The following is a 24,679-nucleotide window of genomic DNA, read 5'->3' on the forward strand; positions in this document are numbered from 1 at the left end:
TCAGTTCCTAAAATAGAAAGTTCAAGTTTTCTTGCCCAAATAAAACCAATCCATGAAAGACCACCTGTGTTTTCCTATATTAAATAAAGTAATATTACGGTTTTAATCAATTTAGTGCAAACTGACTTGAGTCCAAAGACATACTATTCCTTGATTTTTAGTCACTACTTACCAAATGCCCCTATTTCTTTTAAAACACAACTAAACTTTTTTTTTTTTCTTAAAAGAACAGCAAACACTTGACAACTAGCATGCTGTTCTAGTCTACGTTAACAAAACTTGCTGATATACAGATCATGTTTTGGTCATGCAGCACAGACCCATCCTCAAAATAATCCAGCTCTTAATCAGTCTAGAAGAGGAGCACAGCGCTGGATTTTAACTAGCAGGTCATCCTGGCCACTCCATACTCCAAGCTGACAACAGCAGGCTCAGCTTTCGAGAACTCTTCGACGAATTCAGTGTAGCGATTGTCTGCTGTGTTGCTGCCCTCTATAGTTCTTACAGCATCATTCACAGGGATCACCGGCTGCTCCTTCTTGAAGCATGGAGGGGTTTTCAGCACCACGGGTGCGGGATGAGCAGACTGCTGATGTTCCTTCACAAGGACTGCATCCAACTGCCCACTCCTCTGCTTTATTTTCTGAAATGTAGAGAACAATTACAAACTGTGAGCATGACTGCTTTACTGAAAATACTCTGCTTTGAAAGGAAGTGAATCCACTTCTTTTGCTGGCCAACTTGGCATCTGCAGAACCCTGCATTACATACCCTAGGTTAGATATCTAACAGTTACTAAATGTTAGGCCATTGGAGAAGACGTTTTTCCCCACAGTTTACAGCAGGTGCTACAAGCACCGTGTGCTTAAAATTTGCAGATGAGCAGAAGGCAGAAATGTTGCCTGTCAATGTCCATAGAGAAGGAGAGGTCCTTCCAGGCTTGCCCCTTGTTTGGTTGCTCCAACCAGGGGTGTATGTGTGTGTACACGCACGCACACACACACAACTCTCCATGAATACAGGCAGAGGAAGACAGGCCTTGGTACTATTAGAAAGCAGGGAGCTTACAGTAGACCATGAGTCTCTTCAGAGCTCAGGTATGAAACTGCTCTTTGTCTTTATGTCCTTCCTAAAAACCTTCTAAAGAACTTTTCCTTTAGATCTGAAAAATGCCAACAGTTTAAGTGCAGGAATACAATAAAAGATATAAACTAGAAAGCAGGACTGGACAAAAGGACCTATCTGCAAGCACTTAGCAAGAGAAGAAGCAAGAGTTGGATTAAGGTTTGTTGTTTGAATTTAAAAAAACCACAACAATCTCACCCAGTAAGTGGGAGCTTGAACTAGTTAACTGAACTGATTTTTTGTGATGTGTATGTGCTCTATTACAACTGAGACTGATCCCAGAAGACTTTGATGTCTCTTGACATCAGCATTTTGAAGATGGAAACAACAGTAAGAAATCTTCATGTAGACTTTTCAACAACTACATCTAAAGTGAGAAATGTGGGCTCAGGTGAAGTTAACACCTTGGAACAAGGTTCTAGAAAATTCAAAACTGAGATTACATCACGCTTATTCTTCAGCTTGCTTCAGCTTGAGTTTTCATCTTGCTGCTTCAATTGTATAAAAACTTTTAAATTCTACAAGTAAGATTTGAAACAGTTTAAGTGACCTGCATTCATTATATTACAGTAGGATAAAAATCTTTCCTCCTAGAAAAGCTGTACTTCCCCTGCCCACCCCCAACATAACAGAGTTGTGTTACCATTCCTGGCCACACAAAGAAGTAAACTTGATAATTAGAAGACTTTTGCATTACCTAAAAGGTATTATTCTGAAGTTTCAGCACTTTAACTGACTACAATATAGTAACAATTAAAAGCCACTGATTAAGTCACACTAGAATAGAGTGAGATACACTGGTCACAGAATCACTGGTCACAGAATCACAGAATGTCAGGGGTTGGAAGGGACCTCAAAAGATCATCTAGTCCAACCCCCCCTGCCAGAGCAGGACCACCTAGAGCAGATCAGGTCAGTCTTTGCTGGCTGTTCACTGTTGCACCTAGTAGAAGTCTTTTACAGTAATCTGGTCCCTGGATTTAGCCCCGTCTTCAAATAAGCATTACAGTGTATATGCCCCATAATTACAGTGACTTACAACAGCATGCACCTGTATATGAAGTTAAAAGAACAATACTTACTGCTTCCATTTTAGTAGCTATAATGGAAATAAAACATTTTCAGTCTCCTTCGTTTAGCAACACAGCTACAGCTATGATGGGTACCTTGTTATCTAAGGTAGGTTTCACATAAATTTAACCTACTTCAAGCCATCTTCAGTAATGCTTTGACAGTAAGAGCACTTTTACATAATACAGCTCATCAGTAAAGCAAAATAAATTGTGCCTAAGAGCTTTGCATTGGCTGCATAGTCTGGCATTCAGCATAGAAGCATACGGTGAAAGTCAAAGTCAACAGTACATAGAAAAAGTGCTAGGCCATACAGCAGAGACGTTCATGTGAAAGCTAGCAGCATTATTACAGACTATAAATGTGAATTTGAAGAACAAATTACACACTTATTTTGTAATACTTACAGCTTCCAGTTCTTTAATATCTTCCTCCAGTTGTTTATTTTGTTCACTCATGTTCATTATAAGATTGAACACAGATTGCCTGGGATGCATGCTTCGATCAAACTGATGGTACATATTTCTCCAGAACCTGTATGAAGCAGACAGCTTTAACTATACAGGATAAAGACAGAATTGGAGAAGAGACACTGTATATAATTTAAACTTACTTAAAATTGAATGATACCGTATTAGGTTCCAAAAGAGTTAGCTCTGGAGAAAAGTCTGGATTATACAGAGGATTCTGATATTTCTTTCGTTCCTCCAGAAGGAATGGCCACAAGGAATAAGTTTTCTCTTTTAATCTTAAAGCAAAGAGAGATCAAGGTCAAGACATTGACTGCAAGCAAAAAAACACACAGAAGCTGTTCAATTCAGCATAATAAAATCGATCTTTTTTTAAAAAAAAGTTCCCAGAAATACTTATAAATCTTCATTTAAAAGCTCTTAGTAAAATCAACTTCTTCCTGGCATATGCTAATGTGACAATAACACAACTGTCAGTTTTAGAAGTACTACTGCTTACGATGTGCAATCTTTGCCTAGTTGCAATAAATGCTTTTAAAGTACAGTTTGAGACAAAGATTAACTGATGAAAACTTTACAGAAGTTTTCCAACTGAAAGCATTAGGAGACATCCTATTAATACTTCTAACTGACAGTAATTAGTCTTGAGCAGGCAAGAATTTTAAGGTTACCTAAAAATAGATTGAGGGAGGGAATGAAGTCATACTTCCAAACTTATCTATTTGGGGTGGGGGGTGGGGGGGGGGTGGGCAGGGAAGAGGCAGAAGGAAAAAAGAAGCCTTAACCTTGCCTATAAAAAATAAGCATGGGATTTTCGCCCAGAATTAGAAAGACTGTCTTCAGTGTGCAAAAGCATGAGAAGCACTGTTGTTCCCTGATGCAGTTCAACATCATTTTCAGTACTACCAATCCTGTCTCTGTTTCTATTCAGAGCCTAAACTGAAGAAGAATCACACGAGTTCTTAGTCTGCCAGAATAAACAAAAGAGACACTGCGTCTGCTTACTTTAGTTCTTCTCGCTCTTTTTGGCAGTTTCCAAGGAAGTTACCAAACTGGCACGAATGGACGTGTTCATGGATTTGAAGGAGGAAAGCTTCATTGTACTCAAAGGCTTGTGGAAACTGCTCAGTCAGATTCCATACACTTTCTAAAAACTGGGTGAACACTGGTGAGATCTCTTTTGGATCACCATCCAACTGACAACACCTGAAAGAAAGATTCCATACACAGGTTTAAGTTAGAAATAAAAAAAAGTATTAGTTGCACTTGCTTTTAAATGACAGCACATTAACTTGACACTAGCTTTGGTTTGGAGATCAAGCACCTAACTTTGAGAACTGGGGCAATTTTTGAATAGAAGTAAGTCTATATTTAACCTATTTTTCTGACTTGTAAGTAATCACACAACTGTATTCAGTACAGAAGAGCAACGTAAGACAGCTAAGTTCCTTTGTGTTTATTACTTCCATAGTCAACATTTGGACTATACCAGCTAAAAGCAAATTAATACGCAGTAAATAACACTAACAAGTCATAGTTGATGACAGGCAGATCAAGAGAAAAACAGAACTCTTCATGTACAGGACTTCTAAAGGTAGGTATGACTTCATCTTTAAAAGCAAACATAAATGCAAACTCATTTTAAAGGTTGCAAAACTAAAGCTATGTCACAGCTATTTAGGCAATATAAAACACTTAGATTGGTTTTGCCTTGTCTATGCATACACGCAGACTAGCCCCAGTTAGTTATTGGCATCCGAGAGTGAGGCACCAGTAGCACTAGAAATTTACGTCTATAATATAAATCAACTATGCAATAGGTATTTCAATAAATAGCAATACACAAACTGCACTGTCTACTCAAAATAGCTTACTCATTGCAAAATTTATAGCAACACTGCAGTAGTTTAACATCCACAAGTTGTCCTTCGTTTTTAAGAATATTTAGTTCAGTTCGTTGTATACATTTTACTGTATTGGAAGAGTGAACTACCTGTCAGAGAACTTGTGCCCAAAAGAGATCCAGTCTTTCTCTATCAAGACCTAGAGGGTAAAACCAAACAAAGTCTCATGTAAAATGTTACATCTATAGTATTAACTCCACAGGTTATGGATATATTGTATTTTAAATTTTAGTCAAATAAACTACAGTAGGAGCAACTATTTGTCACTTTGTAGTTCTTTAATTTTCTTGGAAGTCTTTCACAAGAGATTCTCAGAGCACATTTCTAAAACTAGTAAAAAAAATATTTAGCAGGTTGACAATCAGATAACTGCTGTTAAGCCAGGCTTGCTTTAAGCACACTAATATTGTATGACTTCACAAACAGATTATCAACCAACTTACAAAAAAACTGCAAAGTACAGGAAAAATTCTAGTATTGTATTCCTGCTATCATAGCCTACATAAAACACCACAATATAGTCTTTGTAACATTTTATAGCAGTAATTCTGTTAATATCAACATTAGCTTGTTTTATCACTTCAGTCACAGTATCAAGCACCAAAAGGAACACAGGACTGCCTGCCCATTGCAAAAGTCTTCCCAGAAATCTAACTGACAGGTAGGATTAAAACAAAAGGATTAACTTACTTCCTTAAATATTACACACATTCTCACTATTCATAAGAAAAGAATCCTCTTCTAGTTCCTTTCTATCTTCATTTTTGTTGCTTGTAATATATGTGGCAATTAGTTCTAACCAATACACGGAACTAATTTTATGTACTGTCTTTTCAGGCATTCCCATGGCACCTTGTATTGCCACTGCAGAACACTGTTGATTTTCCTACTCTAAAATTTGGAATAATCATACCGAAATTATTCTTCTTCTCTATAGAAAGATGAAGAAATTTAGATTGCTTAAATATCTTCAGGTTTCTGTCACTGAGGGAGCTGTCATTTTTAGATTTCAATAATGTTGATTTTGGGGACAAGTGATAAAAGCACAAAGCTGCTATTATTTTGTACATCTACTATCTCAATAAGCACTGCGGGATCACAGGTAAGAGGCTTTTTTGGATGCAAAAGGCAATCATTGCAATGTTTCTGCAGGGTGCTTAAGGCAACCTGCTATTTGTATTTCAGGATTTCAGGTTTTAAATAAATGGTTCTTCCCAGTAGCAGAGTATTTCTAACAGAAAGATGTACCAGCATACTGCAAATCTTGTAGCTGTAACTACAAAAAGCAAATGATAGGGCTAAGATTTAAACATAGGCATTAGTATGCTTACACTGCTCACTTTCACACTCAAGCATTTTACACCCTCTGTTTACCAAGGAACAACTCAACAACACAACAGCTAGCTTACCATGAATCCTTTGATTGTTCTGTAATAGGAATCTAGCAAGAGAGCTCCAAGAGAACAAACTTGGGAAGTCCTATCCCAGCCATCTGAGCAGTGCACTAATACACTCGCGCTTTCAACTGCTATTGCCTGCAAAACACAATGGTTTCTTAGTGAATGTTCCTAAACAGAAGTCAAAATTTAGCAAGTAAATATAAAACCTACTTTTATCCCAAACTCACAGCATAGACCATTTTATTTAACAGAGCCAGAAAAGTGTTTATTATGAGGAAAGGATTTGATACTATCAGAAAGCTAGTAATTTCTCTCCATGGAAGTACAGAAAACTCCTTATAAAGAAAAGAAATTCTACTACCACCTTTTCACAAGGTAACAAGAACATTTACAGTGGTTCCCAGTTCTCTTCCTATCCCTTACAAAACAAAATTTATAAAACCTCCTTGCAACACATACTAAGAAAGAAGTGGCCTACACATTTATAAATCAAACAGGTTAAAAAAAAAATAAACCAACTCAAACACACTACTAAAGATACCCACTTGTTCATCATCATACTACACAAAAGTTAAGGTCTAGGAAATTCTTATTAACTTCAGCTAAGAATTCAAATCCTGTTAGTCCAAATATTTTTGAGGGTCATCTTCAGGCAAATCATCCACTTTTGAAGTTACCTCCTTGTTATTTCACCTAGTATAAACAAAGATCCAGGTTTTTTTTCCCCTCACCCAGCTCCCCTCAGGTCAAGCTCTTGGCTTCACAGGTGCCTGGCAAAAGGCAATTGTTCCTCTGAATTACTCATGAGTCCTATTTCCTTGCCAAATGAAGTCAGCACAGCCAATCTGGCTCCTCTGCAATTAGTTCCCCAGGAGGTTTTTTTTCAGGACATACTAAATGATAGTTTGCTCCATCCACTTCCAAACTGGTTACACCTTTCATAAATACCTAAAAGAACCAGGGAGCATAAGAATCTCTTCATCTCCCAATAAGGTGACCAAACAGCATTCAAAAGATCCCCAAACATTAGCTGGCATATTTAACATCTCCAGTCATAAAGAAACATAACACTTAAACCAGCCTATCAGATGTATCAGTGTACACCGAGCACCTACCTCCAAAAAGCTCAGGTTGTAGAATTTTACATACTGCATAATATTAAGTATGATTTTTACCTAGTAGCAAGTCAACTTGACATCAAAAAAGCAGCATACAAGTTACCTTGACTAGGAAGACAGCAGCATCCAACACAGCTTTGATATGACGCAGCCATCCAGAATTCTCCAAACCAGACAAAAAGTCATTGACAGACAAACCCTTTGTGCCACTAACTGAAAGAAACCAAGAGTTAGAAAGCCTTAAGCAGTTACAGCTACCTATATCCTGCAATGGAGAAAGAACAGTAACTGTATATTGTTTCTAATGCCCTAAGGTGTAAGTTGATTAGAAATCTTTCAGGAAACCACCATTCAAATGGTTGAGACCGGGGTATTACAAAGTGTTCTCCTTTTAAAATACAACTCTGTAGAACTACAGCAGTCATGAATGACAACAGTAAGATCTTTGTGTCTTTTTGACAAAATAACATTCAAAGTAAATACACTGGTTATGCCCAATAGGGAGCCTTACCAAGGAAGGCAATGCAAATGCCAAAAGCTTATCAGAAACACTTAAAAATTACAACTACTAGTAAGAAGTAGGTGCATCAAGACAAATAAACACAGTTCAGAGTAGTCAGTCTGCCAAGCTTCATCACCTTCTCCACTCTGCTTAGGAGAATAAAGTGAGTGCAGTACAAGGACATGGTGATGAACTGAAAATCATCAAGATTTTGTCTACCTTCAGAATTGAAATACAATTCTGACCCCAATCTCTACCATTCTTCCCTAGTATATTTTGATCCTGGAATAATAATGCTGATTGAGAGGGCAGGGAAAAACTCAAGCTAAAGGAAAGCAGCCTTGCAGCATAACAGCAAGAGGTGTAGAGGTATACTGAAAGTTTCTCGCATAGATGCTTACCAGTTCACAAATGAGACAGATAACCTGGTTCTTGTACAATTTTGAGCAGCAGCTCACAGCTACACTACTGTCCAAACATGACAAACTTCTGGCAATAAGAAGAGAAATATTTGCTGGCTGGTATAGCTTTAGCTGTGTGTAATTCTAAGAGAGGATACCCAAGGTTGCCATCTACAAAAATACCTGCCCCTTACACAGCAGAAGCCTACTTTCTACCAAGCTTAATGGCTGGACTTAATAATCTTGAAAGTCTTTTCCAACTTAAACAATTCTATGATTCTAAACCAGTGGGCCCCAAATGAAAAAAAAAAGGCTCTGTAGCCAAAAGCTCTCAGTGGGGATATTAATACAGCAGCTGCAAAATCGCCATTATCTCTGGACAAGGGAGGAAGTGAGTCAGTAGGGAGAGAACAAAATCCACCAAGTCATCTTGTGATGCAGTTTTGTGTTCAGTCAAGTCCTCTGAGGAAGTGAAGGCTAAACTCCTACACCTTTGCAGAGCTCTCCTGTATCTGCACTACATGTTTCTCAGCTTTCAGCCACACCACTTTCAGTACCCTCCCCATTGCACAGAGAGTCACAGTGCCCATTGCTGCTGAATGCTATAACAAAGACAGGCTTCCAAATAAGTATCATAGCACCTCTTCTAAAGCCCACTGATCTTCGTCATCTAGAAAAACAGCTAGCAAACCATAGCACAATGAAGTAACAAAACATCAAGAAACCACTGTATATAAGACCTAATTTTAAAGGTTGGTCTGTAAGTATCATTAAAGCAGCAAGAGCTACGCTAGTTTTCCCTGGTCTTTGAAAAGGATAGCGTTGTTAGGCAAGAGTTCTGCTTCTGAAAGGTCTACCACATGGAGGAAATTAGCCGAGAACTACTTGATCCTTTCAGCTAGCTCACACTCTCTCTACACCAGTGGTTCCATACACCTGCTGTTCAATCACAGCAGTACACAGACAGGCACACCACACTATGGAAAAGGAAAGAAACTAAAAATATTTGGTTATCTGGGAATTCAAACATTGGCAGGGAAGGTACTGGACAGAAAGGCAAGGTCTAGTGGCACTATTCATGGCTGCTCACCCCTACATTCTGTAGCTTATGGTGTAAAGCGCAAACTTTCAGCTAGAAAATAAACAGGCTTCCAGCCCTCAGTTTGTTTTCACCCAGATACTGCTGTCAAAAATCTGCTTTTGATCAGAATTTTTCAGCTTGGTAGAAGTATTTCACCACTGGCATTTCCCTCTTCTAGCTAGATTTCTGTATTTTTATAAACCAAGGCAGAGATAAGAACTCACATGTTGGGCCTAAAGAATTACTTTCCGTGTCTGTGAATTAAGACAGACCTTTTTATTACTACTTAGCAATGAAAAAAAGAAACAGCATTGACACTGCTTTGACACTTACATGCTAAAAAAAAAAAAGTAATTCCTAGTCCCCTATGGTCCCTAAAAGGGTCAAAGATGATCTACGGTACCACCAAGATGTTCAGCTGCTTCACGACAACTACCATTCAAGAGAGTTTTGGCTATATGGATCCCATCTGAAACGCATGCCCTGTACGCAAGCCCCAAACCCTCAATGTTCCACTGCTTTATTGTCCTTTTACACACGCTACCAGCAAGACCTCAGGCAGCAGTTCAAGAGGCCACTAGAACCTGCAGACTGAAGCACAGCGAGTTGGGGGCAGCAGTCATTTTTAACAACTAAACAAAAACCAAAGAACCCGATCCCCTACACACATACTCCACACAACCCACAAAAGCCTCTTAGTTAACACACTTCCATAATTAAAATACATGCAGCAGACCACAGCAGCTATTATTGAGCCTTTTTCTCAAATATTTCCTGCAGAAATGCTGTTTCTTGACACAAAACCTTTTTGCTTACCAGAGTTCAATAGCTTCTAACATGTAACACTATATTTTTGGAATATATAAAAACTGGACTTTATGTTTAATATTACAGCCACAAATTTAGTCTACGTGAAGATTCTTCCATTAGCTTTGTATAGAATGGGCAGTCTGCCCATCAGGGGAGCACAGTCATCGTGTCCACACTGAAGAAAACTGTTCTGGAAGTGTCAATTCACTGCATGCAAGGTATTTAAAATCCAGCTGAATCCAAGATGAAGAATAGACTGTAAATGCCCCCGGCATGCTCCATGGTGAAGTCCCATTACAAATGGATGTTGGGAAGTATTATGTCTTACATTCTGCTTGCAACTGGCATCGTTAGATTTGAAGGACATCAAAGCTAGACAAAGAGCCTAGGAGCAGTACACATGCTGCAGAATGAATAGCAGTTGTTAGTTATAAATAAAACTGAAGACAGTCCCAGTTACAATGGCTCTTGAAAGAACAAGGTCACTGATATCACATTCCTGATTTACAAACATTCAGTTTAGCATGTCCAGGGGAAGCTGGTACACAGAAGTTAAACGGCATTTTCCTCATTTTAAGCTATGAGCCATTTTCATAGCAGTTCCTTCCTGATCACCCCACTGATGGCACATTTCTACAGCGGTCTGAAGAGTAAGAGTGAAGTTTAACGGTGTGATGCACACACTTCTGCGTCAGACATTATTATACAGGAGCAGGCGTCTCAAAAAACTAAATCAGGATTTATTAGCTAGCTTTCTAGAACTGAAGATATTAGCAAAAAGAAAGAGGGATTATCCCAAACTTAAGAACTGAAGTTCAGGCCTGCACTGCTCATGTTTCCCTTCAATAAAGTATGTACAGGAATAAGTACAAAAATACATACTATCAAAACTCAGTAATGTTCCATACAGAGTGCCCAAAGAATAGGTTAGCAGCAGATATAGGCTCAATGAGAGTGAAGTAAGACTATACCACCAGTCTAAGATTTCTTGACCAACGTAGCCAGAATGTCTTCATCAAAATAGGCTTCCATACAAGGGTAAGCCTTCTCCATGACTGGAAGTATTCACTTAACTCTAGAAGGCAAGCACTTCTATATGTATTGTTTGTCAGGTGTAGAAGCCTGACTTCTGCCACCGTACTCTAATCTCAGTATTAATACTCCACAAAGTGTCTTAAATTTGTTTTCAGCAGTTTACCTAAATAAAATATTATCAGAACTATCCAACAGACTTCTGCGCCTCTGTTTTCCAGGCAGTGGCATGGTCAAGTGGTTCACTTTCCCCCTGCCCCCCTCTCTACAAACATTCCAAGAGGTACTTACAAGCACAGAAGTGGCTCACCAAGCTAGAGAGCTCCAGTCTTGTACAGACCATATGCTTATTCTGAACTCTGTGGAACTAAGCGCTCCTTGAACAATCAGTATTCTATATATGAAAACATATGCACAAGCACACTTATTTTGTGTATTTATATTACACATGTGCATACATGCACGTATACTTGGAAGACACAGAATTCTTTCCCACAAGCCAATGACATACTAATCAAGTTCACCCAAGACGTATGTGCCACTCAGCTAATTTTCTTCAAAAATAACTCCATTCATTTGTTTTACAGTTTAAAGGTAAAGGTTTAAGGTAATTCATTAACACAGAGCACAGCAAACCGGTACTAAACATAAAGCTGGGATAAGACGTAGAATTATCAATGCAGTTTGCGTAAACTATTATTAAAAACTTCAGAAAAATATTTTTCCTATTTTCATACACCCTCTTATAGTACAGTTAGAACATACCTTCCAGAAGTTTTTGTAAGCTGGATCTCATTACATGAATATTTTCAATGCCAACAAACTGGAACCTAATGTTAGAGTAGTTGTCTTCATTCTCATAGCCCTTTCCAGCCGCTCTGTTTGCCATTGCATTAAGCTTAAAAGAGCAAAATAAAAATACTGAAAAAACAGTACTTGAAATAAAAATCTCAAATCAAGAAACATAAGTCATGCAATTTCAATTGAATACACTGGGGAAAAAACCATACATGAGCATATACTATAAACAGATTCTAATAAATTCACAGTTTGTGGCAAATCAACTTGAAGGCATTCAAGTTAAGAAAGGCACGGTACATTAAAAGCAACAGGTGGCCTATATTTAGAGCGGACAAATCTGAATAATGCATTTAATAATTTGCTATTCTCAACTCCATATTCCCACCAAGAAAACCTTTACTTATTTCCAAATATTTCCGAGCAAAGGCACAACAATTAACCTAAAAAGGAAGGTGTAATACCCAGACTTAACCATACATGCACTTTCCAGGCATCCTAAAAATGTCAGTTTGGGGGGCAAGAAGCTACTAAATTGCTGCAGCTACAAAATTACAACTATAAAACAGTTGGCTCAGTTTCAGCCTGTCAGACTGACCTACTGCTGAACCCTGCTCAAAATAAGTGCAGATCCTACCACGTAGGATTTTCACTTTACATCCTTGTTTTCCAGCTCCTGTGTTCAGAGATTTGAGTGAAATGAATACCAGTTTAAACGCAGATGGTCTAAGGAGTGAAAGTTACCCCACACATTCCAACACAGGTCAAAAAAACAACATAATTCAGTTTAATTAGACAGTAATGAAGTCTGACCTCAGAATGCCACAATAGTATTTCCCTTACTTCTTCCTGGCTAAGACAGACAGCAATAGCAGTTTTCACAGAACATTTACAGAGAACACAGTACTCCCTCCCATTCCAAAAGAAACCCAACACAGCTCACCATTTCACAAATTTAGTTTCAAAGTTACAATTACTTCGATCCCACTCAATTATCCACTTCTTAACTTTGTTTTAAGTATATTTTTAAATCCACTTCCCAAAAAGTTCATTAGCATATTCAGTGAACTCTAGCTGAGTCCTGAGAGGAGTTCAGCTCCTTTAAGAAAGCAAGTAATTAAACACCTGAATAGAGGCCTAACCTTACCTTTATAGAACATTTTTGCCCTTCGTGGCATCATATTTAGTCTTTCAGAATTACACTGTATCCCTGTACTCTAATGATCGGGAAGAAAGGCTACTCTGTAGAACCTGCAGCACATACCTTCGGCCTGGTGTCCATGACATACATGTAACGGTTTGAAGGATTTGCTTTACTGATGGCTTGTAACATGTGTTCATCTTCCAGGCACCTGGCACTGAAACCTGAGAGAGGCTGACTGCATCTGCAAATCGCAGCCTACCATAGAAACAACGAACACGTCAGCATCAGTTTAATACCTGTACTTGAAATGCTTTGCATAACTCTAAAAAGACACCAAAACGAATAGTTCCATTTGGCAGATAACCACACTAAAGTTTAGGTGGTGTTCCAATTTTTTAAGTACATCACTGGCAGACCTCCAAACACTGTACCTACAACTTAAATCTAAAGGTTTATCAAAGCATTTTTTTCAGATGCATTGATATGGGCAAGGTATCAGTTTACATAACAGACCTTCCCCAAGTATAAAGATACCAAAAAAGTATAGGCTGGAAAGCAAGTTACTTTCCTGGTATGAAATGAATTATGGTTGGGTTTACCACTGCAAGGATGATTTTATTGTTGCAAGTACAATATGTTATTGTCTGACGTAATTTTCATCACATTGTTTTCAATCATATATTGTATTTCAGAGGGTACCAGGTACAACTTCCAAACAGTAAATATCTGCAAATACATCTAGTAGCTTAACACTCATCCTTCATAAATTCTTCAACTTATCAAGGCGACAATTCTTCTCTCCCTTCAGATACCCCCTAGCTGAGACAAGTAGATGCTGTTTCACACCACCCTACTAAACCCTGCAATATCTTATTTCTCATCCTCTAGTTTTTTACCTTGCAAATTCCTCCTTAAAAGAACTAGCGCTATTCTTTCGGTGTTTGGGGTGTTGGTTTCTTTAACCCTAATTTTGACCCAAGAGATTTTATTCTTGATACATCAAGGAAGACAAATCACTTGACAAAAAGCTATCTTCAGTTATCTTAAGGTCAGTTTCTGATAGCTTTAAGAGATTCAACTGATTACTTAAGGATTTCTTTTAAACTGGCTTAGCTTAATTCAGCATCCTGTTAGACACCACTAGTGTTAGCTGTATTTAAGGTTATCATGAGTTATACCACCCTCATATAAGTCACTGTGCTTACTTCCTTACCTACCCCGAACTTCTGCCAACTGCTGAGAACAACTTTCAGTACATTTGCATTAAGAGGAAGACACACTATACCTCTTTATTTTTATGATAATATGACAACACTGGGAATCTTCCTTTGCTTCTGAACTTGGAGCTACCAACAATTATGGGCTTGCTTGCAGTTCTGGGAACATAAAGCTCTCTAGGATAGGTTTCACAAATCTGAGAGACACAGATATACAAGAAGAATTTTATGTACAAGGCACAAAGCCCATACTAGTTTTATTGCATCAAATTTGAGAGATGTTAGGTGAAATAAGAGAAAGGATAAACACTAAGTACAAATTGGTATCTAAGTTGTTCAACTTTATACAACAATACATAGCATTTACCTCTCAAGAACACAACTCTTCAGTAGAAATGCTAAGAATGTGTTTCAAATAAAATACTGAAATTATTTCCCTCGTTTTTTGTGTTTGCAGACTACAAAGTAAGATGAAATCTAATCTGGGAACCAGCTGCACCACCATAGCCATTGTCTCCCACAGCCAACACTGTAAATGCTAAAGTAGAATCCTTCTCAGTTAAGAGAGATAACAAAGCTGCAGAGCATCAGAATTGCTGGGTCTGGGCTTCAGACAGGCAAGTATGCTCTAGAAACAATTCCAAAGAACACATGCATCCATGCACACATACTGTCTCAATGAGGCCTTGGAAAAAACTACAGCTAGAAAGTTGTGAGATTGCACACCAATTAAGGAGTTACCTCTCTCCAGATGCAAGTTTTTGTTTATGCTGCAAGCCGAATGATTTCATAGTATTAGACTGTTTTCTATAGGACAAGAATCAGAGGATAAAGCAGAAACAGATGCAGAGCAAAATATGTTTCCATTACAACACTCACCTTATAATCACGGTTTGCATCGGACAACTGCCAGTTAGCATTTGGCACTCCCATTCTCTTATATTCTTCTGCTAGATCGATAAGCTGCCAACCTTTGACTTGCTCTAATTCGTTTTGTTTTGGATTGTAGGAAAAGGCATACAGTTCTTCATATTTTGCTAAAAGGTAAAGAAAAAGCCTATGTAATGAGTTGTCCCCAAAAACATCCAACTGGAGAAAAGTAGCACAGTTGACAAGTCTTGAAACTGCCCAAATAGCAGAGAAGGTTTCAGGCTTCAGGATTCTCAGAAGCCAGACTAAATGGATACTTGACACAGTTACAGATACTTAGTTAAAGGTAGGTTATGAGAGCTTTCTTAAGTGTGCTTGACCTTTCAGCAGGGACATTTCTAAAGCCACAAGGGCAAAGCAGAAGTCAGAAAATGAATACTGACAAAAACCAAACAAGACAAAAGGCAGAATTATTAGAAGACTTCACAAGAGCTAAAAGAAGAAACAATTTTCTGAGGTAAAACCAGAATTTTACATCTACTAACATTTAAAAGCATAAGTTTTAAAGTTTCTTTCAAAGCAAAAAAACTTTCAAAATATTTTATGTTTTTTACCTAAATCACTATTCACATATCACAGATGACATGTTGCATTGTTCTAAACACAAAGTAGAAAATGCAAAAGACCACACTGGGTGACAGAAGTCTCTTGTAAAGCTGAATTGGTAGTGCTATTTCAGCATCAAAACTTGAGCTTTATTTTTGAAACTGCATGAAGTCAGTAACAATATTTGCTTAGTAGCATTTAAGTTATGGAACACACCCAACTAAGAGAGACTACCTGCATTTATAGTCACAATTTCAGGGATAACACGAGAAATAAAAAGATACAGGAGTCTCACATTCTGTTAGTGTATATCAGTGACCTACAAAGGCCAAAACCCACATCTTCTGAATTCGTATGCAGATTAATACTTAATCATTATTTTACATACCAAATCAATTTAAAAGACTTTTTCATAATGTACATTTACAAAAAAATAAATATAAGAGTCATGGATTTTCCCCGCTCCCCCCAACAACTTGTAATCCAGGCATATACTGCAAAGTCTTTTACAGTCAGAAGTACTACCTGTTCTTGACAGCTGAAGCAAAGAGTTATAAATGTCATGACAATCTCTCTCTCTGGGAACGACAAAGTGAACTATCCTGAAGTTCTTGCACTGGATGACAAGCGGGCAGCCAGAAGTAGTCAAGGGAAGTTTTTCCACCGCAGCAATGTGATGATGTAGAATCTGTGGCATATAAGAACTCACAGCATAAGCACACTGATGAAAAATGGAACAGCACAGTATTTACAAGAGTAAATATAAGATGCATTGAGCAATGCTAAATATGGATTCTGACTAATTTTTCAATCATTTGTTACTAAAAAATAAATAAATTTAGAAGAAGAAATCCAAGACTGGCATCTTGGTCAGGATACCATAATTTGTCAACATTTAATTATTCTCTTCCCTCGTATTTTGAGGCGTTACCTAATGTTTGTAAGGAACAGTAGATATCCTTCTAAATGCAAAAGTGAGAAGTAAAACTCCACTGTGGTTGTTCAGTCTTCTTCTATAACTTTGCTAACTGACAAGTGTACATCTAATTAGGCAAGATCCAAACATGATTTTTTTTTTTTTTTAAGGATCTACAGGAACAAACTTCAGAATTTTCAGGCAAAATAAACCAAGTCAAGGAAAGCAACTTAAAGGATAAAAGATTCAGAAGATGCAGAAGACATTAGAATTCCAGTATTTAACATCTACAGAATGAACAGGAGACAAGAAAAACACCTCCTGTGTTACCCATTGTGTTATGTAGACATGGCAGTCTCTCAGATGAATGCCTTTCAACCACTTTAACGGAAGACTGTCATATTAATGAATATACAAAAGTCCTCCATAGATTTATCTGTGTAGCAAATCTACACAAAACTTAGGAAAATACATGGGAAAGTAATAGCTGTTCAACCATGGGAAGAAAGCCAACTACATTACCTCAACTGAACAAGATGTTCTTCACAGCATTTCAATTACCTCACTGAAGCAATCATCTCTTAAATATTGATCAGAATTAGACAGGCATCTGATAACTATGCTGCCAAATACGCATTTACAAAGAGATTGTATCTTGGAGACATTATCATAATTATACTTGGTACTTGCATTATCATCACAGAAATGATACACTCATGAGTACAAAGTTCAATTTCCCCAAAATTAAACCTTTTAACACGGTGCACAGGGAGATGCAAGTAATGCTTCTGAATCACGTTCTCCGAATAACCCATTTTGTATGAAAGGATAATAGTTTGGTTTGTACAAAATCGCACATTGTATCCAAGAACAAATCACAGAAAAATAACTTTTCTTGAAAGCAGCATGAGGCATCTAGTCAGATAACCGGGACATGGGATTAAGGGTCATCCAGAAAAATACACACACAGAGAATACACCTACAGGAAAAAAGTTAACCACAGCCAGGGAAACAAGATTTCATCCTGAAGGATGACAGACTTAAGGCACTGAACTCAGTCAGGTAGCTGGGCTACAACGGAAGCTAAAACCTGATGTTTGCACATGCCACCACAGCACTGAGGAAAAAAACTAATAGGAATTACTGTACTAGACAACTTCGATTGTACAACATTGGTACTGGTCATCAAGAAGCTGCAGCCCCTTCTGAATGCTTTTATTCCAGAGATGAACACTTGGGAAGAAACAGCTGCTTACCACTCTAAAAAAGGGCATGGGATCTTCAATATTTCACCAAAGCCTAGATCTTTGGATTTTGCTGTCTCATTTAACCTAGGCAGGATCTAAATACAAGGTAAGTTAAAGCAGAAATTTTAAACCTGATGCTTAAATTATCTAGCAGTCTCCCACTCCTGCCTCTGAACTGCTATGCAAGTCAGTTATTTAAAGAAAACCACCACACATTCACTCAGGAATAGAAGTGACAGCTATAGAAGAAATTACAGCAGCTTGAAGGGAAGTGCATTTTCAACATCCTCCCATTTCAACTGCAGGAGCATCATGCAAGAATACAATCTGCAAATTATTAACTTATTACGATGCCATGAACAGGGAGAGTGTGGGGAAATAGCTTATAACTTAGATGATCATTTTAGCAGACAAATTCAACCTTACATCAAGAAGAACAAATGCATCTGGAGAACCAATGCTTTTGAGCCGCAAGCATTCATTAGCCTTACCCATGTCTCTCTCTGGCTTGAATCTATGAATAACAGATGAGTTGCTGTAAGGTATAGAGTTCCCGTCAGTGACTTATTGCTTGTGCTGAACCTATCTAGTAATTTCACTTGCTCTACCTGCAAGAAAAAAAAAAAAAAAAGAGGGGGAACAAAATTTAATTTTTGCTTTTTGCAGAAAATAAAATCCTAACTTTGTAAAAGCTCTGTGAGTTTGTGCAATAGTGAAGACAGTAGAAAGCATAACACAGGACATGTAAGGCTACACAGGCCAAACTATTAAGAACACAACAGTGGTCACACAAGCTTTGAGACTACTGACTAGTTAAAATATCCTGTTTCAATACAAAAGTGCATAGTGAAGGCACAATGCTAGGCTCATCAGAATACTTACTCCGTATACACGACGACTACGGTTATTTACTAGTTAGAGACACCAAGATATCAAGTTTCTAAAATATAATTAAGAACAATTAATTACTAAGCTTTTAGACTGCTTCCCCAAAATAGAGCAATATTGTTAGCACACTAACAATTTCCTGTTATTGAGGTGCCAGCACTGAATTAACAGCTGATCTCAGCAACATGCTTCATTGGCTGTCTGTAGACTCAAAGCCATAAAGATTACGTCCTCCTGACTCCCATTTTAGATATCTACTGTGGTTTATATCATCACCAACTTTAAAAGTCTAGATCAGAACCCTGCCTCATAGTCGAAATAAATCATAATTAAATGCAAGCATAACACTAATAATTATAACAATGTCCTAGAAATTCAAGGACTGTGCTGGCATTTGAAACAGACATTTCATGCTTGAGTCCTGCAAGGGCAAATTTCTCTTCCTGGTATTCCATCAACATTGTTATCTCAATCCTATGGAAAACATTTCAAAAGAAAGTGATTTTCAGATAGCCTGCATTTTATCAGCTGCTCGTAACTTCATAAGCTCTACAGTTTGCTTTATGAGAAGCAAACATTACATGATTCTTTGTGTGCAGCAACAGGAAAGGAGTGCGGCGAATGGCTTATCTGCATGTACTCCCCTGTTTCTTGGCAGCACTGTCTCATTAATGCCAAGTTAAAGCTCTTATGCTTGAGGCTTTCTGCTGCTGCTGCCATTAAATGCATGGCAGAACTCCAAAAACTTCCACACCAGCAAGACAAGCACCCAGATGAAGGGACTAAGAGATCCCACATCTACTGTGCTGATGTTAAGTCGGTTTTAATTCATATGTACAAATTTACTTAACTACTAAAAGCACATATAGAACACTAGATGGTCTTTTCAATTTAGGTATTTCTTACAATCTAGCAAGGCCCACCCACTTTTTAAAGTTACAAAAGCAGCCTAAAGCATACAAAACAGAATGGAGGAAATAAAAGTATTTACTAAAAGCCAGTGCTACTATGATATTCTGGATTTTCAGTTTAGAAAGAAGAAAAATTGGAAGCTACATGCACCAGTACCTCAAAACACATTATGTTGTAACCAGCAAGATATCAGTGCTCAGATACAGACTAGTACAAATCAGTATAGCACGGCCAAAACACAGAATTCATTTGGGGCGGTTCTGCAGCAGTTACAGCTCAGGTACCTGGCACTGCACCTCCCCAGCAAATTGAGCATAGCACAGACACTGCTCCAGTTTTGTTCCAGTAACACAACCCACAAAATCCTGACATGTGAAGTCCCATTCTCCTCCATATAACAACGCAGCTATTCCCAAAGCTGTATTTCTATGTTAGATGAGGATAGGCAGTAGTGCTGCAGCTTCCTCTTACATCGGTGAGGTCTTCAAGAATTCTGAAAGCTAAGTTCTACTTTTCTTAAAGACAACTGAAATGTAATTTAGATACAGCCTCCATAGATGACATGCTCACTTAAACTTGACCCAAGCCAGCTTTAACAGGTACTCTGCTAGATACACCTTTTTTTTGCTTTTTAATTGTAAAGTTTGGCAAATCCTTAGTTACAAAAAAACAAGTCAGCCGTCAGTTTTGAAGAGACTGGGTTCACGAGATTAAGAGACTAAAGACTGCTATTGAGTTTTAGCACATCTGTAAACAGAGCGCATTTAAGCGGTCAGAAGTGATACTCTGACAGTAGCTAGCACTAACAAATTAGTGACTTTTTAAACCAGTAAGAATTTGAACAGCTACCTCAATAACAGTATTTACAGTGAAAGAGTCACCAGACAGTTTATCAGGATTAGGAGTTACAGATTAAAGGCAAAAAAAAACCCCAAACAAACAAAGGAGTGTTTCAATATAGTAGACAAGTTGGAACAGAAAGGAGGGCTGAAGTCTTGCATTAAAATGCTGAAGGATTACATTAGAACAATTAAACCAAGACACAAACAATGACAGTATATCATTCCAAGACTCTTTATTTCAACTGTGTATGATATTCACTGAAATTAAAAGTTTTCCCTTCCCCATGTAAGTCTCGTGCTTGCAAACATAAGCTTAGGATTTAACACTCAAGCTAACCAAAACCTTCAACCTCTAGTAGAAAACCCACCAGTATTTTCACTACAACAGATCTGACTTCAAATATATAGACTTGACTGAAGAAATTCCAGTCTTTTCTACTATGCTTTGCTTTAAAATATCTTTAAGGACACTTTAGAACTAAAGCTTCATTGCAAAACTACAATATTCTTAGTTGTAATTTCCCCACCACCAACACTTATGACATACTGTGAACTGGTTTTCATCATTTGTTGCTGTTTAAGTATATGTTCCCTGATCAAAGTGGTTTTTAAGATGGCCTCACTTCTTTATTCAACATAAATCTGCTGGACGCTAATTTTACAAAAAGCAAAACTTTATTTCAGGTAGCTGTGCTGACAGTTCTAAGGCAATTTTAACTTCAACATTTCCAGAAATTGAAGTTTGAGGAGGAATAAAACCTATTTCAGCACCTTCTCCTATGGATGACAGCTTCCCTGCACAGCAGTTAATTTGTGCAAGACTACACTGTTATTTCAAGCTTATTTCACTACTACTTTAATAAAACCAATTGAAATTGTCCTGACCTGGACAGGCTGGAGAGCTGGGCAGAGATGAACATAATGAGGTTCAATAAGGGCAAGTGTAGGGTCCTGCACTTGGGGAGGAATAACCCCATGCACCAGTACACGTTGGGGGTCGACCTGCTGGAGAGCAGCTCTGTGCAGAAGGGCGTGGGAGTTCTGGTGGACAGTAAGTTCACCATGAGCCAGCAATGTGCCCTTGTGGCCAAGAAAGCCAATGATGTCCTGGGGTACATTAAGAAGAGTGTGGCCAGCAGGTCAAGGGAGGTTCTCCTCCCCCTCTACTCTGCTCTACCCTGGTGAGGTCACACCTGGAGTGCTGTGTCCAGTTCTGGGCTCTGCAGTCCAAGAGGGACAGGGAACTACTGGAGAGAGTACAGCAGAGGGCCATGAAGATGATGAGGGGGCTGGAGCATCTCTCTCTATGAGGAAAGGCTGAGAGACCTGGGGCTCTTTAGCCTGGAGGAGAGAAGACTGAGAGAGGACCTTATCAATGATTATAAATATCTAAAGGGTGGGTGTCAAAAAGATGGGGCCAGGCTCTTTTCAGTGGTACCCAGCAACAGGACAAGGGGCAATGGGCACAAACTGGAGCACAGGAAGTTCCACCTGAATGTGAGGAAGAACATCTTTACTCTGAAAGTGACAGAGCACTGGAACAGGCCACCCAGGGAGGTTGTGGAGTCTCCTTCCCTGCAGATACTCAAAACCCACCCGGACACGATCCTGTGTGACCTGCTCTAGGCAAACCTGCTTTAGCAAGGGGGTTGGACTAGATGATCTCCAGAGGTCACTTCCAACTCCCACCATTCTGTGAAAAAACTGTGAAGTGCTGTCAGATTAGAAATAGATACACCTCAGAACAGCTGGAATGGGATCCAACTTGAACCTATACATGCGCTGAACTTCTCAGGCCCACACTGCAGGCTGTACTCTAGTTTTCTTGCTTCCTATAACTGTAATACTCATAATTACTACTATCTAGCATATATGCATTTTAATCCACCTAGATATTCAATAAACTAAGAGCTTACAAAAAGTTAAGCAAGCATCACAATTATAGCCAAAACCTCACGCTATTTCTAGACATGAAATTGATATTTTTAGAATTGATTTTTTGGTATGAATTAAAAAGTTAATTGCTTCAAGTAGTAAGTCTTGTATCTTACAAGTTGTGTTCAGAGCTCACTTCTCTCTTCAGTTATACTGCTACATGAAGTATTTTTTCCCCACCAGGGGCCCAAAAACATGCAGTTGCAAAGAAGTCAGTGACCTGTAGCCTTTCTACTCTTAATTTCAGGTGTTAAACAGCTACTTGGATCATCAAGAGACTTTGGGTTTAGTCTCATTTTTATTGTGAAATTAGCTATTGACTGTAACAATACAGTATTAAGTGCCCAAACAAGGAGTTTCAGGTTTACAAGTAAACAGGCTGATAAAGGAAACCTTATCTCCAGTCTGTCAGCTTTGTACAACATTATTCCATCCAGTAAACTAAAGCATCATTAATAGTAGCTTCATCCTGTTTCATATATACATACATAAATATATGAAAAATAAAACTAGTTATACACAATTTATATAAAAATTATATAAGCTATTATTAAAAAAAAATTAAAAGCCTGATCCTTTACATAATTATTGGTTAAAACCTACTGTTTGGAACTGAAATACGGCCACTCCTTTTCTCCATACTTCTGTAAATCTAAAGTCAGACTGCCAGGTTCAGGAACTAATCACTTGACAATTTCCAGGACCCAAAAGAGAGGGGGAGCCTTTTTGGCAGCCCTTGCAGTCAGGGCTGACAAGCAAGATGAGAAAAATACTATTAAAAGTTTAATTCTATAAAATCTGTGACTTAAAAACTCACTTAAAATAATTGACAATAAGACTTATGTTTTTATTTTTTTACATCTTCATTATAGAGGAAAGACAAACTAACAACCTAAAAATAGAGGAAAAAAAAAAATCAAAAGAAATCTAAAGTATCAACTGCAGCTTAGCTAATTTTTTTGCTTAGCCTAGCACATTGCACAGACACTGACAGCTTGCATTCCTAACACACACCAAACTCTTTAAAAGGAACGGAAAAAAAAAAAAGAAAAGTGTTGTTTTCAGAACCGATTTGTCTCCAAAGCCAGAAGAAGTTGCACGGAACAGCATCCCGAGTACAAAAGCCAACTGCAGTCCCCTCCCAGCTGGCTGCTCCTATCCCCCGCCCCATTACAACCCCTCTTACACCAGGAAAATTTTTAGCGCCTTCCCTTCACTAAGGAGACGGTTTATTCCAGCGGGACCTCACCGGGGCCGCACGCACCGAGCTCCCGACGGGCGCTCTTACCCCTTCCAGCCCCTGGGTTCGGAGGGAACCCGTCCGAGAAGCCTCCGAGAACAGCGGTGCCCAGCGCTTGGCGGCGACAGGCCCCAGGGGAGGCCCCCGAGCCAGGTACCCCGCTGCCGGCTGCCCCGCCGGGGCCCAAGGCCAGCCCGAGCGCACAGACCGCCCCAGCGCCCCTCGCGGGAAGGCACCGGCTACAAAAGGGAAGGACAGCAACGCCCTCCCCCACAGCTAACAGCGGCGGGGCAGGGACCCGCCGGGCCGAACAGGCCCTCCCCGCCCCCCGTTACCGGCGCAGCACCGACAACGCCGCCGCTCCCCCACCGGCCCTCTCCCCTCCCGAGGCGCCGCCTCCCGCGGCAGAGGGAGGCCGAGGCGGGGGTACCTTGGTGGTACGGATGTGCTCCATAGCGGTGCCCGCCGTGCTGCTGCCGGGCCGGGGCGGCCGTCACCTAGAAACGCTTCCGGGGCGGGGCGGGACCGCCGCTGGGGCGGGGCGAACCCGGCGCTGTCTCCCTGCAGCGCCCCCTGGCGGCGGGCGGGGGGACACTACGTCTCCGCCGCAGGGCGAGCAGCGCGCGTGCGCGGTGGGGCGCGCGCGCAGGCAAGCTGTGAGGCGGCGCCGCGGCCGCGGCCGGGGCGGGAATGTCTGAGGGGCGGCGTGAGGCGTCCGGCACCGGCGGGCGAGGGAGGGACCGGGCCGCGCTGTGCCCCAGGGACCCTCTGTGGGGTTGGGGGAGCGAGGGGCTGTGGTTGGTGTGCTGGGAGCCGCGGAGCTCAGTGCCGGCCCTGAGGAGGGAGTGCTCCTGGGCCCGGCGGCGGGGTGACAGTAGGTGTGTCGAAACGAGAGCCATTCCCTGGTTACCCAGGCGTGGCACGGAGTGTTTCGGTCTTTTAGAGCCTCGCGAATGGGGAAACTCCTGGAAGATGGTCCTTTTTGTTGCAGTATCCCAGAGGGATTGAGGTGGGAAAGGACCTCTGGAGGTCTCTAGTCCAGCCCTGCTGTTTAAGCAGGGCCGCCCAGAGCCAGCTGCCCAGGACCGTGTCCAGGTGGCTGCTGAATATTGCTAAGGATGGAGACGCCACCACCTCTCTGGGCAACCT

At 39.8% G+C, this 24,679-nt stretch overlaps 1 protein-coding gene across 6 annotated transcripts; it reads right to left on the minus strand.

Moving 5' to 3' along the window:
- Positions 1-213: 213 nt before the first annotated feature.
- MTMR6 (myotubularin related protein 6) lies at positions 214-23,984 on the minus strand. 6 transcript variants are annotated; one of them, XM_086476191.1, is made up of 14 exons: positions 23,961-23,984; positions 18,205-18,321; positions 16,075-16,237; positions 14,953-15,056; positions 14,142-14,270; positions 12,977-13,111; positions 11,680-11,812; positions 7,192-7,301; positions 5,980-6,105; positions 4,660-4,709; positions 3,672-3,872; positions 2,810-2,944; positions 2,604-2,730; positions 214-643 (listed from the first exon to the last, which is right to left on the minus strand). In XM_086476191.1, exons 1-14 carry the CDS (start codon positions 23,982-23,984, stop codon positions 383-385), a joined length of 1,815 nt encoding a protein of 604 aa, XP_086332317.1. In that variant the 3' UTR covers positions 214-382. The 6 variants fall into 6 exon arrangements, with proteins under 6 accessions (XP_086332317.1, XP_086332307.1, XP_086332331.1 ...); XM_086476181.1 differs by having other exon boundaries at positions 14,953-15,110; XM_086476205.1 differs by lacking the exon at positions 14,142-14,270 and having other exon boundaries at positions 14,953-15,110.
- Positions 23,985-24,679: the final 695 nt, after the last annotated feature.

The sequence above is a fragment of the Leptosomus discolor genome, chromosome 1, assembly GCF_034619465.1.
Source record: "Leptosomus discolor isolate bLepDis1 chromosome 1, bLepDis1.hap2, whole genome shotgun sequence".
Lineage (NCBI taxonomy): Eukaryota > Metazoa > Chordata > Aves > Leptosomiformes > Leptosomidae > Leptosomus > Leptosomus discolor.